This window comes from Xenopus laevis, chromosome 5S, assembly GCF_017654675.1.
Source record: "Xenopus laevis strain J_2021 chromosome 5S, Xenopus_laevis_v10.1, whole genome shotgun sequence".
Classification (NCBI taxonomy): Eukaryota; Metazoa; Chordata; class Amphibia; order Anura; family Pipidae; genus Xenopus; species Xenopus laevis.
The window spans coordinates 25,265,986-25,281,400 of record NC_054380.1 but is presented as its reverse complement, the minus strand read 5'-3'; the positions used below and the strand labels follow the sequence as shown (position 1 = coordinate 25,281,400).

At 42.5% G+C, this 15,415-nt stretch overlaps 1 protein-coding gene across 1 annotated transcript; it reads right to left on the bottom strand.

Annotated features, from left to right (window-relative positions):
* Positions 1 to 1,285: 1,285 nt before the first annotated feature.
* rps27a.S (ribosomal protein S27a S homeolog) lies at positions 1,286 to 6,906 on the bottom strand. The gene is given in 6 exon segments (NM_001092596.1): positions 1,286 to 1,473; positions 1,722 to 1,853; positions 3,436 to 3,521; positions 4,517 to 4,571; positions 6,629 to 6,693; positions 6,811 to 6,906. Coding segments are annotated over 5 exon segments (471 nt in total). The 5' UTR covers positions 6,677 to 6,693; positions 6,811 to 6,906; the 3' UTR covers positions 1,286 to 1,323.
* Between the last annotated feature and the right edge of the window lie 8,509 nt (positions 6,907 to 15,415).

Sequence of the window (15,415 nt, the reverse complement as noted above, 5' to 3'; positions counted from 1 at the left end):
CTGCCCCAATGAGAAGCCCACCAGGATCATACCGTACTCTTACATCTCCAGAAGGAACGTGCACCACCATAACAAAGATGGTGAATACTTGAGCACTTTAAGGCATGTGCAGCTCCACCCCTGTAGGTTTGCACCGAGATTGGCTGTTCGGCAGGTCACATGACTGGAATTAGTAGTCAGCATGTTCTGCCGGAATATTTGGAAAGGTGAAGTCAATGCTGGCTTGTGGAAAGGGTTAACTCAAAGCAGAACCGGTTTGTAATATTAAATGCATCATTCACTGCAATGGTGGTTGCTATGGGCACCATAGCAACCAATTGGTCTTCAATGTTAAAGGGAACTATTACAAAAATTGAATTTAAGCTTCACTATTCTAAAAAAAATTCTAAATGTAATTACAAATTCTAACCAGTTTCTGAAGTAACATTTCATCTTCGCTCTCCCCATTTCAGCTTCGCTCTCCCCATTTCAGCACCTGTCTCTCTACATGCAGGAGTTGGGAGTCGGATTTTGAGTGAGTAAGGGGGAATGCAACCTTTGGCGGGGCTCTTTTTGCCTAGAGTATCTGAGCTCACACCCAAAATAATCTCTCTACGTGCAGGAATTGTGCCAGTTATGGTTTTTTTCTGGAGTCAGTTATCAAAGTGAGCTCAAACATCTGCTCACTTCCCCCCCCCCCCCCAAAGAGTTTAATCTGTCAGTCTAAATCAAACTCCTGCAAGAAGACAGAATGAAGAGCTGAAGAGTTGATGCAGTGTGTTAAGATTTCAGAAACTTTACAAAATTATATAAAGTTTCTTAATTCACTATATTGGAGTTTATACAAGAGCTATGAATATCTTGTAAATGATATCCTCATATATGGTGAGTAGTGATATCAGTTATAAACAGCTAGTAGTGGTCATTTTTGTCACAAGACTCACTAAAACGTGTGTATTTTAATAAATAAAGTACCCCATGTTGTAAAATATGAGGATATTAGTTACCTTGGGAGTTCCATTATCTGTATAAAAACCTTGTTTTTATATGGTCATGAAACGCCTCGGTAACTTATAATATCCTTATCATTTACAAGAGGGGGTACTTTATTTACTGTGTATTTTTTTTGGCAAGTTCCCCTTTGATATACATCCTCGTAAGGATATACGTAATGCTATCCTACACAACTGAAGTTCCACTGAAGCTAACACTCATTTTGACAAAGCAAGCATCTATTTGCAGTAGAACCATCAGATATGGCAGAAAGATCCAGTGATTAATAAAAAATGGAGACAGGGGCAGGACCTGTGACGTTGGTATGTATTTATTAACACATGTACAGGTTTATTTATCCTCTGGCTTGTTGAAGCAGTAAGTCAGACAGCATTTCCCGCAGTAATGTCTGTCGAAGTGACTGGCCATGAAAACACCGGCGCCACATTCGTCTGAAGGGCATTCACGTCGCAGGCGGCTGATTTTTCCGTTTTCATCAACCTGAAACAATTCACATTAGAATTAGGACACATTTTCCTTGTACAGCTTCACATCCACTGCCATTTCACCCTAGTCCACTCGTTTCTCCATTAACCACGGCCTCTCAGGCTTAACTGCTCTGACTTTCTGCCATCACATTTGTTTAACTGTATGTTTTATAGCAAATACATCAAGTGCGTTACTGTCACACAATTATAAAGGTAGAACAGGCAACGACAACTTTATACTTAAAACTAGATCTGAGTTACCTTGTAATACTTCAGCACGGCAAGCTTGACCTTCTTTCTCTTATGCTTGTTCTTCTTGGGGGTGGTGTAAGACTTCTTCTTCCTCTTCTTAGCTCCACCACGGAGCCTGAGCACAAGATGAAGAGTGGACTCCTGCAAGAAGAGACATCAGTTCATAACATACAAAACTCTTCCTTTTAACTGCAAAATGGAGTGGATTTCTGTGCAGCAGAGGAAGGCTGGATTGTTTAGCCCCTGCTTTTGCTTGAGCGCTGTACTGATCATTAGCAAGTCTAGTTCATACTGCTCATGTTATATCTCCCCCTGGGTCTGCTCTACAGGTACAATGGACTTGCTCAGAAGTTCCAAGGAAAACAAACCTACAAAGAAAATTTGCTTTTTTGATTTGTGAATTGTAACAAAATGCTGCCCCTGCTATTTAGCAGGTACCCACAGTGGAATTATGGGGGAAAACATGGTTTGTTCTGTTTTAGCTCTCAGCTATGTGATAAAAACAGAATTATCCCACACAGAGCTGGTCACCATTAAACAGGCAAGGAGGAATATTGGGCCCCGAGTGTAAAGGATGGTTCACCTTAAAGTTAAAGGGACAAGCACCTGGGGAAGGGCCACTATGTCCGAAACAGCTTTGAATAAATAAATCACTGAACAAGCAATTGGTTCTCCAGAGTCATATCTAGGATTTGTTAAAGGGATTCTGTCATTTTTATGGTGTAGTTTTTATTTATAAATTACACTGTTAATAATGCACTCTACAATATAACATTTAAATTTCTGAACCAAGTGTATTGTTTAGGTGTAATATTGGTGTGTAGGTGCATCTCAGGTCATTTTGCCTGGTCATGTGCTTTCAGAAAGAGCCAGTGCTGCACTATGGAACTGCTTTCTGACAGGCTATTGTTTCTCCTACTCAATGTAACTAAAAGGAGTCACAGTGGGACATTGATTTTACTACCGAGTGCTGTTCTTAGATCTACCAGGGAGCTGTTATCTTGTGTTAGGTGGTTACCTTCCCATTGTTCTGTTAGGCTGCTGGGAGGGGGTGATGGATCCTAGCAGCCAGATTGCTGAAATTACAAACTGCTGCCGAATAAAAAGCTAAATAACTGAAAATCAATTGCAAATTGTCTCAGAATATCACGGTCTACATCAGGGATCCCCAACCTTTAGAACTCATGAGCTATATTCAGAAGAAAAAGGAGTCGGGGAGCAACACAAGCATGAAAAATGTTCCTGGGTGCCAAATAAGGGCTGTGATTGGCCATTTAGTAGCCCCTATTTGGATTGTCAACCTACATTGAGGCTCTGTTTGGCACTGCATCTGGTTTTTATACAGCCAAAACTTGCTCCCAAGCTTGGAATTAAAAAATAAGCCCCTGCTTTGAGGCCACTGGGAGCAACATCCAAGGGGTTGGGGAGCAGCATGTTGCTCACGAGCTACTGGTTGGGGATCATTGGTCTATATCATACTAACAGTTAATTTAAAGGGGAACAAGCCCTTTAAGGCATTGCTGGTTATATAGTGAGGCTGCTCCCCATCCCAGGGAATAAATGCATTGAAGGGGGTTGATTGAGATGCAGCTACACAGCCTTACTAAATAAATGTGTAGGTCATATCCCATTTATGTCCCATTAGAAGCTGCCCACTACAGTTAAGATGTGGGTTCGGCAAAGTACTGCAGCTTTATATTTTCTACGTGTAGCAAAGTCATACCTTCTGGATGTTGTAGTCAGAGAGAGTGCGGCCATCTTCCAGCTGTTTCCCAGCAAAGATCAACCTCTGCTGATCAGGAGGAATACCTAGGAGCACACAGATTGCCATGTTAGGTCACAGAATAGAAAATCAGTAGAAAGAACAGTGTAAGCAGCAGAAAAAACTGAAAAAAAGTTTAGCTGTTTGTGTTCTCACACTTGTAATTAAATATCTGGCATAAGCAGCAACCTGGGTTAATTAAAGGGGTTGTTCGACTTCTAAACATTTTTTTTTTGAGTTCAATTGTTTTCAGATTTTTTCCCAGAAATAAAGACGTTTTTCAATTACTTTCCATTATTTTTTTACCATTTTTCCAGAATTTAAGTTTAAAGTTGAATGTTCGTGTCTGGTGTTTGAATGTGGCAGCTCAGTAATTCAGGAGCAGACTCTAAACTTACAATTTTGCAACATTTAGTTGATACATTTCTCAGCAGCATCTCTGGAGTATTAGCAACTATTGTATCAATTCTAACATCTGCCTGTAATGAAACCCAGAGATTCTGCTCAGCAGGGACAAAGATAAGAAGTGTACCAGCTAAATGTATCAATTTAGAACAGTTTACAGGGTCAGCGACCCCCCCCCCAGAGCTGCTTTAGAAGGTGAAAAATTACACTTCAATATTTGAAAAAAACGGTGACACTAAAAATAATTGGAACAAGTCGTTATTTCTGGTGATCTAGCTGAAAACGAGTTGTTTGAAGGTGAACAACCCCTTTAATATGCAGAATTGCTCAAGCCAAAAGCAGAGACATGAATAAAAAAAAAATGTTAGCATAAATCAATTTCTAATTTTGCACTATTAAAGCAAATTTTTATTAGAGTATTTTCTAATTTAACTAAAATGTCCAGTTAAACATTTACTGTTGCTTAGATTTTCTTTTACTGGCCAAAATGTGATATTATAGATTAGCCACAAGTGCACTGAATGAATATTAGTCAGTGTTGCAATGCAATTAGAACCATTTAAAGGCCAACCAAAAAAATAAACACATCTTTAAAAATAAACACTAGAATGGAACTGGTGTAAATGGCTCATCGTACCTTCCTTATCCTGAATCTTAGCCTTGACATTTTCTATAGTATCAGAAGGCTCAACCTGTAGGGGAAAACAAAGTAGTATTAAACATCTAATGGAGAGACAGCGGTAGAAGAAAGTCAGGAAATAGTAGTGGTCCCACGATGTACAAAATGTGTCACTGAGCTCAAGGGGAAGTAAGAATCAAATAAAATGTCTGATACAAAGTATCCCTATGGCACATAATGCAGAAAGCTTTCACACACTGCATAATAAAAGCAGCTTCTTTATTCGCTGCCCTGGGAGTTCATACCCCTCTGATTTCCAACGTGTAACATGGGGTCCATGAATAAATCATGTACAGTTATTAAATTCTATAGATTAAATACAGTCAGTGCCGGAATTCACAGTACAAAACCCATTAACACACAAAAACAGGGTGTAGGGGTAGGACTACAGGCATTTTCGGTGCGATCCAACGCAATGCGACAAAACGCTGGAGACTAATTGCATGCGATGGAAATAAGGTAAGTGAATGCATTGTCTGACGAAGTCGCAGCATTGATCCGACGCGACTGTCTGCAGACAGTCGCGCCGGATCAATGCTGCGACTTCGTCAGACAATGCATTCACTTACCTTATTTCCATCGCAGGTGATTTGTCGCAGCGCGTTGGATTGCGCCGAAAACGTACCTTAACCCGCCCACCCCCAGATAAGCCTGTGTTGTCACAAACCCTGCCAGGTACTTATCATAAAGGCGAACAACCCCTTTAAGAGAATAACTTTCAGTAAGTTACAGAATGGCCAGTTTTAAGCAGCCTTTTCAGAGCTTGTATTGCTCTTCATTAATTTTTATAGTTTGTCTTGTCTGAATCTTTCCAGCTTTCAAATCGGGGGTCACTGACCCCATCTAAAAAACATGGCTACAAATGTATTGTCATTGCTACTTTTTTTTTTTTTAATCAATCGTCTTTTTCAGGCCTCTTCTATTCCAGGCTGCTAGGGTAATTTGGACCCTAGCAACCAGATTGCTGATATGACAAAAATCAATTGCAAATTGTCTCAGAATATCCCTATACATCATACTAACCATTCATTTAAAGGTGAACAACCACTTTAACCACTTTTACAAATATTCCCTTGTGTATGGTGCTGGCTAACAGTGGCACCCACAGAGCTAAATGGTAACATGTGTTTGGTAAAGGAATAGAGATTTTTTTAATACAGTTAAATCTTTGTCTCTTGTCCTACATTGGGGGGGGGGACACATTCCTCATGGGGATGTAGATCCTACTGGTGCCCGTGTCCCCCAATGTAGGGAAGAGACTAGTGGAGAGAGGAGTGTAGGGGGTTCTGCTCTGGGGGCTACAGATGTAGATAAATAATAAGTCCTTGCTGGCTCAGTACATGGAGATCAGTGTGGGGGGAATTAGCAGGTAAGTGAGAGGCAGGAGAAGTCAGACAGTAGTGAGTGTAATACAGAGGCTAAATCCATTTTATTAAAGGGGTTGTTCCCTTCAGATTAACTATTAATATGATGTAGAGAAATATTCTGAGACTATTTGCAATTGGTTTTCATTTTTTATTACCATTACTATTTATTAAACGTTAAGCCTTACAGGGTATTTGTTTTTTAGAAGGGGTTTGAAAACTGGAGAGAGCTAGAAAATGGCAGCAAATTAAAAACTATAAGAAATTACATCATGAAGACCAACTGAAAAGTTGCTTAGAATGAGGCATATAACATACTAAAAGTTAATTTAAAGGTGAACCAACGCGTTTCATGCCTCATAGGAAATTACTCAGACAATTCTGGGCAATGATTTCACTTGTCTCCATCATTTTGTTTTATGGATGAGAGTGAAAGGAAGGCAGAGAGAGAAGTGGAGAGAAAGAGAGAGAGAGAAGTGCAGAGACAGACAGGGAGCTCACATGGCAGCCCCAAGTGCAACAGCATGGATGAGAGAGAGGCTGCTGCCCAAGGAGAATGAGACGTATTAGCCAGTCTCCCGGCATGCACAGCGCACACACACGGGTGGATTGTGGGGTCTGTACGAGAGTCACATCTTAGTGACACCACAACAGCAGCCCCGGCACATGTCCCAGTGTCTCCCCACCAACGCGGCTCCGCACGTACCTCGAGGGTGATGGTCTTCCCCGTGAGGGTTTTCACGAAGATCTGCATGATGAGGCCCGATGCACCTGCCATGGAAGAGAAGGGCACATTAAACAGCACGTAGACATCATTCCCAGCGGCAGCAAAGCCTCCATCCTACGCCTTTTATTCCCCTGACTCCGGAGAGCGGCCGCCACACTCACCTCCTGCTAATGGCGGATCCTAGAGAGAGAGGACCTCCTTCCGGCCGCACGGGGTTTTCCTGGCTCAGGCGCAGGGGGGTTGTGGGCGTAGAGAGGTGGCCGCCGCGTTGCCTGTGCAATACACTTTCCATAAATACCGGTTCCGTTGGGTTGGGAAGGTCACACAGAGCCACTAGTAGATATTGCCGGCTGCTGAGAAAATTAATTACGCGATTTACGCCTGTTAAAATGTTCCATTTAGGAGCGAGGACCCTCGGAACCGCGCGGCATTCTGGGATTTGAAGTATCTGTCAAATTATGTGGCTTATAGGTTTTTTTTAATGTGTATGAAATTCGTATTTAACCAATGCACCGTTTTTTATAAATAGTGTCTGAACCCATGCATTGAATACGTTTTTTTTTTATCTGATTGTGTTGTTTTGTGTAAAATTGAGGGCCAAGCTAACAGGCACGCCCATTGAGCAGGCGCCCCGCCCCTTGGTAACGGCCTTAGTAACAAAATGGAACGCATACATCCTGGCTGGGAGGCACCTGAGGGCGGGGCTGGGAAGTACCTTAGGGTTGGTCTGGGAGGCACTTGAGGGTGGGGCTGGGAGCTACCCACGCCCGGACTGGCAATCTGTGGGTTCTGCCAAATGCCAGAGGGGCTGCTATAAGGTCCCATAGAAAGTCAGTATTTAGTGGGCTGATTGGGCCTCTGTGTACCTGAAATGCCAGGGCCTACTTTAATTCTCAGTCTGGACCTGGAGGCAGTAGCGTCACTAGAGGGGGGCGGGCCCTGGTGCGTGATGCGCAGCTGGGCCCCGGGGCCCCGCCCCCCCTCCGTTCGGCCACATTTGGCTGCATTTGACAGTGGCGGGTGAGCTGCCGGGGGGCCCTGAGGGGGTGTGGGCCCTGGCCCGCTCGCACCCCCTGCTCCCCCCGGTAGTTCCGCCACTGCCTGGAGGCACCTGAGGGCAGGGCTGGCAAGTACCTGAGCTTCTATTGGAATCTGTTGGATGCTCGTGCGTATGCGCCAGTTGACACGAATTTGGCAAATCGATGTGGAAGTGGACAGTCAGCAAAGTAGGGGGGACCGGACTAGGGGTAGCAGGCAGAGGTAGTACGTGCCTTGCGCCCCCCAAACTTTGCACCCTAGCCACGTGCCTACTCAGCCTACCCCCCCTAGCCCTGAACAAGTCTAAAGCAACTGGACTGGATGAGAAAACTCAGAAAGTGCAGTTGCTTCAGACTCCACTAGACACTGAGTGGGACATTCACTAAGATTTGTTATTGCGCCAGCGTCCACTTCGCCAGGCGTATTTTCACCAGCGCTATGCAAATTCACTACAATCCGAAGTTGCGCTCAGGGGTAGCGTAAGGTTGCGAAGTTGCGCTAGCGTTAATTCGACAAGCAAAGCGAAGTTACGCTAGCGATGGTTAATTTGCATACGGCGCCAAATTGAAGTTACAATGGAGGTATATGTAGCAGCACTACACAAGCCTGGGAAACCTTCAAAACAGCAAATACGATTTTTATTTTGCCCTACACATGTGCCCACTGTATAGTTAAGTTGCCATGAGTTAGGAAATGTAGGGGGGAAGGAGGGGAGCCCCAAAAAAATTTCGATCTTTTTCAGCCTATCACCCATAAAAAATGAAAAAACGCCATCGTTTATTGGGAAGCAAATCCCTATCTACTCTATTGCACTTCGCCTGGTCTGAGGTGGCGAAGGAAGTCTGGCGTAAAAGGTAGCGTTCAGAATCATTCACGCATTAGTGAATTTGCGTAGTTACGTCTCGTCTGTTGCGCAAATTCGCCAGGCGTAAGGGTGCGAAGTAACACTAGCGAATTTACGCCAGCATTCGTTAGTGAATCGGCGAATTAATGAAAATGCGATACGCTGGCGTATTCGCGCTAGCGTGAGGCGCTTTGGGGTTTAGTGAATTTGCCCCTGAGTCTCATAAGCTGCACGGCTGTCAATCTCTGTAGTAAAAACAAAGGAACAAAACATGAAGTTTTATAACGCCAAAGCAAACAGTCACAAGACTTACAACTATTTTATGCTTTTATGTTTCCAAACTATTTCAACATGTTAAGTGTGACCTGTATCTTTTAACAGAAACTGTGTCTTCCATGATTTTATGTAATGCTGGTTTTTGAATTGTATTTATGTTTCATTATGAATTTGGTTTCAATAAAAATCACTGACATCTCCTCCGCAGGGGGGCGAATCACAGTTGCCCTGTGGCTCCCAATTACAGGGCTGCTTCACCTTCAGACTCTATTCATTTCAGTTTCAGACATTTCCCCAGAAAAAAAGACTTTTTCCAATTACTTTCTATTTTCTATTTGTGACCGTTTTTCTAATATTCAAATTTAACGTTTAATTTTTCACCTTCTAAAGCAGCTCTGGAAGGGGGGGGGTCGCTGACTCTGTAACTGTTCTAAATTGATACATTTAGTTGATACATTTGTTATCTTTGTCCCTGCTGAGCAGAAACCCTGAGTCATTAAAGGGGTGGTTCACCTTCAGGTTAACTTTTAGTATGTTATAGAATGGCCAATTCTAAGCAACTTTTCAATTGGCCTACATTATTTATTTTTATAGTTTATGAATTATGCCTTCTTCTCCTGACTCTTTCTAGCTTTCAAAAGGGCCCATCTAAAAACAAATGCTGTATAAAGCTACAAATATATTGTTATTGCTAGTTTTTATTACTCATCTTTCAGTTCCGACCCTCCCCTATTAATATTTCATATTCTCATTCAAATCAATGCATGGTTGCTAAGGTAATTTGGACCCTAGCAATAAGATTTGCTGACATTGCAAACTGGAGAGCTGCTGAATAAAAAATGAAATAACGTAAAAACCACAAATAATAAAAAATGAAAACCGATTGCAAATTGTCTCAGATTATAGCTCCCTACATCATACTAAAACTTTACTCAAAGGTGAACAACCCCTTTAAAGGCAGCTGTTAGAATTGATACAATAATGGCACTTATAATCCCCATACATCCTACTGAGAAGTGGAGCAACTAATTGTATCAACTAAAAGTAGCAATTTGAAACCGTACAGAATTTGACTTTTCCATCCTTGGGCTTTAACAAATATTGAAAATATTGTGATTTTTTTTTAAAATAAAATCAGACTTTTGAAAAATCACATTTTGCGGAATTTATTAAACCCCGAGTATGGAAAAGTCAGAATCTAAAAATCCGGCATCTCAGACCTGTCGAGGTTGCATATAAGTCAATGGGAGAAGTCCCAATGATTTTTTGATTTGCGCTGAGATTTTGGCAATACCCTGAAAAATTTGTGAAAATCGGATAAAATATAAGAAAAAAACGTGAAAATCATATTTTTTGCCGCAAAGCTAATTTTCGGGAAAATGTAATAAATAAGCGGAAAAAACCTGAGCGGATTTGATTGGAGTTTGTAGCAGAAATTAGTGAGATAAATTCAGACTTTGAAAAATAACCCCCATATTTTCAACCTTCTGCAATTTCTCCCAGTATCTATTGGAGGGTTGGAGCCACGTAAGTCCTTGCAAGCGGCTGGCTTACCTGTGCCCTGACTATATGGTTTGCTGCCTGTGTCAAAGCTGGAGAAAGCATAGGGCTGGCAAAGGTGATTGGTTACTGCTGGTAATGCCATTTAGTACCTATGTAATGGAACACAGACCCACACAGCATTTATGCTCTTTAGATCAGAACACAGAAAGTCAAGAAGATTCTATTAAGCACAGTTCAAGGTGCTTGGGCACTAAATAATGGGTACATGCTGTTCATAGCAAAGACAGCACATGCACTTTAGTGTTTAGTTCATTCAGACTTTAAAACATACAGAATCATTGACATAGGCACATGGGCCCCAATGAGGGTTGGGCACCCCATAGTGATATAATAAAGTTGAAGTGTCTCTGCGTCCAGTCCCTGTGTCCGTGGGATTGCGCTACTGCGCATGTGCCCCACGGACCGTCTCTGGCGAATTTTCTACATATGTTCTAGCGCCCGTTAATTTAACGGGCTTAATGTCTAGTAGTGATATAATTGCTAAACTTAGTTAGAGCCAATGCTGGCTCTCCTCTTTGCTGAAAAGTGCACTGGCCCAGGTACCCTGTCATGACTGAGAATTAAAAAAGGCCCTGGCATTTCAAGTACACAGAGGCCCAAACAGCCCCCACCAGCCCACTAGATAGTGACTTTCTATGGCACCTTATAGCAGCCCATTTGGAATTTGCCAGAACCAACAGATTGCCAGTCCGGGCCTGCCAGGTACTGGTATATTAAAGGCCACATGTCCGTCTTTCCTGAAATCCCAATCAACCCCTGCACTGTTATGAAGTATCTAACATTTCTCGTCTTTCAGATTATCGCAAATGTAATTGCTACTGAAAGCAGTATTTGGTTCTGAATGTTGAGCCTCGGCTGGAATACAGCCAACATTTTTCCATTAGTCAGGAGAAGGATGGTAGCAATTACAGAAATGCAGTACAGCTCAGTGTTTGGATCCACTTTTTTCTTCCAGCAGGTTCCACATAGGGCATGTAGCCACATATTGTCTCTGTTCATGAGTTCTCCTACATTTCGCCAAATTCTGGCATTGCCACCAATCATCCATGCCAGAGATTAGCAGTTCCTAGGCAGCCTGCAGATGCACATTGATCATGCAAAGGAGAACTGTAAGTGGCAGGGCAGTGTGATGTCCAACAGCAGTGCATCATCTATGGACCTGCATTTAACAAGGTGAATACGTTCACTTCTTTAACAATATCTTTATGCCATTGTATCTGTCTTTTCCATTAAATTAAATATAAAGAAGAACACACTCATTCCTAATACCTGTCTGGTGGTGTGCGCAAGACATTACATTTTTCTAATTTAATTCTATATATAATATCATTAACAGAAGGAGGAGGAGGCTGTTATGTCTGGAACAAAGACCAAAACAGTGAGAATACTTTCTCGTGTGATATTGCAGACAGCGCTATCTTTGGCCAAAGATTTGAAAAAAAAAAAATATACAAAAAGTTTGGGTGTCACAACACTCCTATATACATAAAACATCTCAAGCCTCAACCTCATCCAGTGTAAATTATTTCATGCTATATTTTGTCAGTTATCTACTGGCAGCTATCAGTGGTCACAAGCAGGATGTCTTATGAGTTTCAGTGGTTTGTGATTATGGTTAGCAGTTCATGGTTCCAGCTTGTCTCTTCTATTTTTCCGTTACACTTACACTACACTGGTGCTGGAGGGAAAATATGGTGTGGCCGAAACATGGCTGAATGAGTCGCATGACTGGGCAGTTAATATAAGCGGCTATATTTTGTTTCCCAGGGACAGAAGCAGGTCCGCACTGAGAATTAAAATAGGCCCTGGCATTTCAGGTACACAGAGGCCCACTCAGCCCACACAGAGGCCCAAACAGCCCCCACCAGCCCACTAAATACTGACTTTCTATGGGACCTTATAGCAGCCCCTCTGGCATTTGCCAGAACCCACAGATTGCCAGTCTGGGCCTGGACAGAGGCAATAGAAAAGGAGGAGGTGTATGTCTGTTAGGCAGGATTTAAATCCTAATATAAAGGAGGAGGTGGAAGTCTTAAGGGTGGAGCTCTTCACCGATTGTAAAGCAATTTCTTGCTGCAGCGTTTCCAGGATGCTGTAAGTTGCAGCAACAATATTCATACACTTGTTTACAACTAGCATATTGGCCCAGAAATCACAATACAATAAGCTTTCCATATATGTGTCAGGCTTCACCTGTCTAGAGCCAAGATGTGAGGAGACGTGGCCAATCTGGAGAGTCACAAACTGTTCACGTGGAGTAGTAGTTAAGTTGGGGTTAAGCAGAAAGAGAAGTCGAATGGGCAGGCCGAGGTCAGTGCAGGCAGAGTTCAATCGTAGTTGTAAAGCAGGCCGAGGTCAGATGCAGGCGGAGATCAAGCGTAGTCAAGGTATCAAGCAGAAGTCAAACCAGAATCAAATAATCAGGATACAAGTTTATAGGAGCAAAGTTTATCACCAAGCACAAAACCTTTCCCTGAGTGTTCTTTTAAGGAGGGCGTTTTTGAGGCAAACGTAATGACGCCTGCGTCCTGCGTCACAACACCGCGCACGTTGATGTTACCGGATGATTAGATGCCCGCGTCCGTTTCGGCACACGGTGCACGATGACGCACATGCATCTACATTGACGCGCGCGTCCATACGCACTGAATCCTTATAATATGTCAGTTTTTAAAAAGCATAGTGTTTTGGTGAACTCTCCGGTAGGTATTTATTGGAACAACAGATAATTGTTTTATACAAATCTGGTATATGACTGACTGTTCTTTATTTTTGAAGGTTTAATTAATTTTTACTAAGCAGACAGTATAATTCTGCTGCAATCCATGATGCAAGTAGTCCTAGAGGGATTCTTTGTAATATGGAAACTATGGAGAAGTTCAGAGTTGTACTGACATAATTATTTTTAAATCATGAGAATAGGATGGAGTCTATACGGAGGCAGCTTTAATTGAGGCAAACATGGTGGAAGCGCCCACCTGTATGTATAAGTTTTAGAGTGTGAACACATTTATCATTGTGTGTATTTATTTGTACCCTCATTCTACCAAGCTTTCCACTTGATTCTAACATAAGGTAAGGAAACTGGAATATTCATAAGGGAAAAGGAGCTTGGAGCCTTTGTAGATAATAAACTTGGCTGTAGCAATGCCAGTCAGCAGCATCAAGAGCAAATAAGGTCTTAAACTGTATTAAAAGGGGCAGAGATTTGCAGGAGGAGGGGGTTATTCTTGTACTGTATAGAGCACTGGTAATGTCCCATCTAGAATATGCCGTACATATTCTAAGTGTGAGAAAAACAACTTACCCTGGTGGTCCAGTGGTGTGGCGGAGACGCCAGCAACTCCTCTACTGAGCGGCCATGTTTGGCCGCGCTGGCGTGTTTTCCCCTGCGCCGGTTCCTTAGGGCGCGCACGATGCGCCTCTTCTCTATTTAAAGGTGCAGGCGAGCTGGCGTGATGGCTCAGGCGCGCTGGTGTGATATTTAAACACTATTTAAAGCCCATTAGGGCTATCTGTTTGCATTCTGTTTGATTCTTGTTTCGACCCCTGCCTGGCTATTGACTATCCTGAACTTCTGATTCCTGACCATTGCCTGTTATACGACTACCTCTTTTGCTAAAATCCCTTCTGATTGATTACCCGGTTTGATCCTTGCCTGCCTGACTACGCTCATTCTCTGCCTGCCCCGACCCGGTCTGACCTGACTTCGATTTTGTCTTACGCCTTGTACTGTGACATTCAGCCCAAAGACTCTGCCTTACTGTCGTGCCCCTCTGCTTGTCTAGAATCCTTCGCCTTGCACCTCTCATTTTAAGACCTCGGCATCGGTTCTATGAGGAAAGACTGGCCAAATTGGGGTTGTTCACGCTGGAGAAGAGGCGCTTAAGGGGAGATATGATAACTATGTATAAATATATAAGGGGATCATATAATAATCTCTTTAATGCTTTATTTCCAGTAGGTCCTTCCAGCTGACACAAGGTCACTCATTCCGATTACAACAAAGGAGGTTCCGCCAAAATGCTTGAAAGAGGTTTGTTACAGTGAGAGCTGTGAAGATTTGGAATTCTCTCCCTGAATCAGTGGTACAGGCTGATACATTAGATAGCTTTAAGAAGGGGTTGGATGGTGTTTAGCAAGTGAGGGAATACAGGGTTATGGAAGATAGCTCATAGTACAAGCTGATCCAGGGAATGGTCCGATTGCATCTTGGAGTCAGGAAGGAATTTTTCCCCCAAATTGGAGAGGCTTCAAAGGGTTTTTTTGCCTTCCTCTGGACCAACTAATTAGCCATTAAGCAGGTTAAAATAGAGTTAAAAGGTTGAACTGGATGGACGCGTGTCTTTTTTCAAGCTAACTTACTATGTTCATATAAATATAAAAACATCAGGAGGGGAGAGGGAGTTTTGGGAGACAGCGGTGGAGAGAATTACAATATCCTGGCAGCTGCAAGAAGAGATTAACATCATTATCAACTTTGCCTCTATTCTAGAGTGAGAAAGGCAATCTAGGCACAGGACCAAAATGAGCAATCTTCCCAGGGTTGTGCCATTTATAGTTAATGTTACCCACAAAAGATACAGGTTATTGTGTATTTTGCTGTTAACCCCTGTATTGATGATGTATGATGTAGTGTACCAGAAAACCTTGGTAACCCCAAGTTCTACTTATTACAGTTTATATTTTCTCTCCAAGCTGCTGTAGTCAGTGACGTGGAGCCTTCTCCAGTGTTTCTATATTTTAAAGCTTTAATAGGCTCAATCCATTTACCAAAGCATCCTGATAGTGCTGCACTTACTCCGGAAGGAACCAAGGGAGCTTTAGCTTGTGACAAATTGGACATCGTGTTCTCACAGCAAAAGTAACATTATTTTATGGCTTGATTTTCTAGATCTCTTCATTTTTATCGTAAAAGCGGAAATAATAAACCCAGCTCAGTCGGACTGACAGTTTGAAGCAGAGAGATTTTTCAAGTTTTTGGGTATATTACACTTGTTTATATGCCCTGAGTCCTTCACAGTTGAAAGTAACTTCTGGCACTG